The sequence below is a fragment of the Neophocaena asiaeorientalis genome, unplaced genomic scaffold (genome assembly GCF_003031525.2).
Source record: "Neophocaena asiaeorientalis asiaeorientalis breed wild unplaced genomic scaffold, Neophocaena_asiaeorientalis_V1.1 scaffold258, whole genome shotgun sequence".
Classification (NCBI taxonomy): Eukaryota; Metazoa; Chordata; class Mammalia; order Artiodactyla; family Phocoenidae; genus Neophocaena; species Neophocaena asiaeorientalis.
In genome coordinates, this window is record NW_020172591.1 from 652,554 (window position 1) to 657,223 (window position 4,670).

Sequence of the window (4,670 nt, forward strand, 5' to 3'; positions counted from 1 at the left end):
TTTTTGGTATGCGGGCCTCTCACTGTTGTGGCCTCTCCTGCTGCGGAGCACAGGCTCCAGACGCGCAGGCTCAGCGGCCATGGCTCACAGGCCCAGCCGCTCCGCGGCATGTGGGATCTTCCGAGACCGGGGCACGAACCCGGTCTCGTGCATCGGCAGGCGGACTCTCAACCGCTGCGCCACCAGGGAAGCCCCCCTATAGTGCTTTTCTAAAAAGACTTCTTTTTTAAGCAGTTTTAGGTTTACAGTAAAATTGAGAGGATGGTACAGACATTTCCCATATACCCCCTGTTTCCACACATGCATAGTCTCCCCCATTATCAATATCATTCACTAGAATGGTGCATTTTTTGCCAAGGATGAACCTACATTGGACACATGATAATCACCCAGAGTCCATAGATTATGTAAGGGTTCACACTTGATGCCGTACATTCAGTGGCTTTGGACAAATGTATAATGACATATATCCATCATTATAATATCGTCTCCCCCAGTTTCAGCAACCACTGATCTTTTTCTTGTATCCATAATTTTGCCTTTTCCAGAATATTGTATGACATTGGAATAATACAGTATATACCCTTAGATTGGCTTCTTTCATTTAGCAATATGTATTAATATTTAAGGTTCCTCCATGTCTTTTCTTTTTTAAAAAAAAAATATTTATTTATTTATTTGGCTGTGCTGGGTCTTAGCTGTGGCACCTGGGATCTTTGTTGTGCCACGTGGGATAGCTGTGGCATGTGGGATCTTCGTTGTGCCATGTGGGATCTTTCGTTGCGGAGCGTGAGTTCTTTGTTGTGGTATGCGGGCTCAGTAGTTGCGGTGCATGGGCTCTAGAGCACCTGGGCTCAGTAGTTGGGGCACGCGGTCTTAGTTGCCCTGCAGCATGTGGGAACTTAGTTCCCCGATGAGGAATCGAACCCACGTCCCTTGCATTGGAAGGCAGATTCTTAAGCACTGGACCACCAGGGCATTCCCCCTCCATGTCTTTTCATGGTTCTTTTAGCTGGGTAGTATTCCATTGTGTGTACCACAGTTTATTCATTCACCTACTAAAGGGCCTCTTGGTTGCTTACAAGTTTTGGCAATTATGAATAAAGCTGCCATAAATATCTTGTGGAGGTTTTTGTACCAACATAAATTTCCAGCTTCTTTGGGTAGATACCAAGGAGTATGATTGCTGGATCATATTGAAAGAGTATTTTATGTTTTGTAAGAAACTGTGTTTGAGGATTCCATGGATATATCCTCTAGATCACACCTTCTTTCCTAAGCCAAAACCAGTATACTATCAGTAATAAGCCTGTTAAAGGCATTCTTCATTTCTGTTACAGTGTTTTTGATCTCTAGGTTTTTTTTGTTGTTGTTGTTCTTTCTTAGGATTTTCATCTCTCTGCTTACCTTGCCTACCTGTTCTTGCATGCTGTCTACTTTATCCTTTACTTAAGGATCATTTAGAGCCCTTAGCCTATTACCCTTTAGAGCCTTTAGCAATTAATCATAGTTGTTTTAAATTCCTGATCTGATAATTCCAAGATTCCTGCCATTCTGATGCTTGGTTTGTTTCTTCAAATTGTGTTTTTTGCCTTTTGGTATGGCTCGTAACTTTTTCTTGATAGCCAGACGTGATGTACTGTGTAAAAGAAACTAGTGTATATAGGCCTTTAGCAGTGTGGTGGTGAGGTGTGGAGAAAGGGGAAGCATTCCATAATCCTGTGATTAGGTCTGTCTTTTAGTGAGCCTATGCATTTGGACTGTGAACTTCACCAGTGTTTCTCAGTTTTTTTCTCCCCTCTTAGGTGGGAAAGGATGGCTAGAATAGGCGGGAGTTCGGTACTTCCCTTCTCCCATGGGAAGGACTAGACTTGACTGGGATTGAATATCCCTTTCCCAGCTCTGTTAATACCCCAGAAGGTTAGACTCTGGCTAATGAGTTCCCTCTGAGGGCAGGCCTTGTTAAGAAGAGCAGAGTGCTCTGCCTTATTTTAAATGGGTTCCTTTTTCATTCTCCCTGCTGGAAGCCTAAGGGGATTTTTCTCTTATATTTACTGAGGGAACCTGGTCAAGCTCCTGGAGGTAAATCTCACTTGGGGGGCCCTGTGTCTGGGTCCCCTGGAGTTTTTAACTGTCAGAGTTGTCATACTGAATCTCTAGCCATTTGTCAATTACAGTTCAGGTTTTCCTACCCCAGCACTGGTTCCTGAGGTAGTTTCCACTTGTATGTCTGTTCCAGTAAAGTGTGACTCCCTGTTTTCACCTGTCTCTCCAGTCTTGGGGGCCTCAGTTTGCCCTGGGTCCTCCTCTGTCTCAGAGATCCAAGAAGACTTGTTGATTTCTGTCTGTTCAGCAAAAAGCTGAACTTCTTTCTCACTTTAAGGGTATTCCTACATTTTTACAGTACTTTTTTTTAAAATAAAGATTCTATACTTTAATTCATTATTTATTTATTAATTTATTAATTTATTTATGGTTGCATTGGGTCTTTGTTGCTGTGCGCGGGCTTTCTCTAGTTGTGGTGAGCGGGGGCTACTCTTGGTTGCGGTGCGCAGGCTTCTCATTGCAGTGGCTTCTCTTGTGGAGCACAGGCTCTAGGAGCGCAGGATTCAGTAGTTGTGGCACGTGGGCTTCAGTAGTTGTGGCTAATGGGCTTTAGAGCGCAGGCTCAGTAGTTGTGGCACACGAGCCTAGTTGCTCTGTGGCATGTGGGATCTTCCGTGTCACCTGCATTGGCAGGCGGATTCTTAACCACTGTGCTACCAGGGAAGCCCTACATTACTTTTAATAGTTTAATTTTTTACATTTAAATAATCTGAAAGGCATATCTTTGTAAGATAAGACTTGAGGACTCTTAACTCTATTAATAATTTAAAAAATATTTAGCATTGATTAATAAGTGTTTTGTCCTTTCCCAGGTTCTTTCACAACTTTTGAATTGTAAACAATTTTTTAAGGGCTAATTATCCAATTTTGAAATAATTGGAAGCCTATTCTGTTGTTTACCCTCTCTAAACCTTAGACTAATTTTTAACCTTTTTCTGGATCTCAGCCAAGCATTATCAGTATTGCACGTGAAGTAAAAATTTGGAATTCCGGATGAATTTTACTTATCCACTGGTACCATTATAATAAAACATTGAGAATTGACTCTACTGCAATGTTCTTTTCCTCCCTGTGCATATACTTCTTTAAAATTCAGGAAGGGAATTTTTTTTTTTTTTTTTTTTTTTTTTTGCGATTCACGGGCCTCTCATTGTTGTGGCCTCTCCCATTGCGGAGCACAGGCTCCGGACGCGCAGGCTCAGTGGCCATGGCTCACGGGCCCAGCCGCTCCGCGCCATGTGGGATCTTCCTGGACCGGGGCACAAACCCATGTCCCCTGCATCGGCAGGTGGACTCTCAACCACTGTGCCACCAGGGAAGCCCGGAAGGGAACTTTTGACTTTCTAATTATAATTAGTTTGGAAGTACTTTGAATGAAATTATTAAAATATATTTGTGACCTATCCTTAAAGACTATGGAGTAAATGATTATGCAGCCCACTTGAAAAGGAGAGTTTAATTAACAGTTCTGTTAGTGAGAAAGGTTTTCCAACTGTTCGCTTAGATTGCTTGATATGATTTGGAAAATTTACATATTAGGTAATAGATATGTTTTCCTATTTTCAGGTTTGGTCGGAGATTGGAAAAGGCTTTCTAGATGGATCACTTGATAAAAGTGCAACTCGGAAAAAACAATATGAAGATGGTAAGTTTTATCACTATTAATTTTTAGTAAGGACTAAAGGAAATGTGCCCTAATTTTAATAGGGCTATGTCTGATTTATGAACTTATAGGTCATGTATATTTTCTTCCTTTATTTATTTATTATTTTAATCTTTATTGGAGTATAATTGCTTTCCAATGGTGTGTTAGTTTCTGCTTTATAACAAAGTGAATCAGTTATACATATACGTATGTTTCCATATTCTTCCCTCTTGCGTCTCCCTCCCTCCCACCCTCGCTATCCCACCCCTCCAGGTGGTCACAAAGCACCGAGCTGATCTCCCTGTGCTATGCAGATGCTTCCCACTAGCTATCTACCTTACGTTTGATAGTGTATATATGTCCATACCTCTCTCTCGCTTTGTCACAGCTTACCCTTCCCCCTCCCCATACCCTCAAGTCCATTCTCTAGTAGGTCTGTGACTTTATTCCTGTCTTACACATGGGTACTTCATGACATTTTTTTTTCTTAAATTCCATATATATGTGTTAGCATACGGTATTTGTCTTTCTCTTTCTGACTTACTTCACTCTGTATGACAGACTCTAGTTCCATCCACCTCACTACAAATAACTCGGTTTCATTTCTTTTTATGCCTGGGTAATATTCCATTGTATATATGTGCCACATCTTCTTTATCCATTCATCCGATGATGGACACTTAGGTTGTTTCCATCTCCGGGCTATTGTAAATAGAGCTGCAATGCACATTGTGGTACATGACTCTTTATGAATTATGGTTTTCTCAGGGTATATGCCCAGGAGTGGGATTGCTGGGTCATATGGTAGTTCTATTTATAGTTTTTTAAGGAACCTCCATACTGTTCTCCACAGTGGCTGTATCAATTTACATTCCCACCAACAGTGCAAGAGGGTTCCCTTTTCTCCACACCCTCTCCA

At 41.6% G+C, this 4,670-nt stretch overlaps 1 protein-coding gene across 1 annotated transcript in view; it reads left to right on the forward strand.

Moving 5' to 3' along the window:
* The window catches only part of CYP20A1 (cytochrome P450 family 20 subfamily A member 1), a 74,223-nt gene that overhangs the window by 29,336 nt on the left and 40,217 nt on the right, over positions 1-4,670 (forward strand). The window contains exon 6 of the mRNA XM_024738334.1: positions 3,673-3,751. Within this exon, the coding sequence (XP_024594102.1) occupies positions 3,673-3,751 (79 nt within the window). The remainder of the gene's footprint in view (positions 1-3,672; positions 3,752-4,670) is intronic.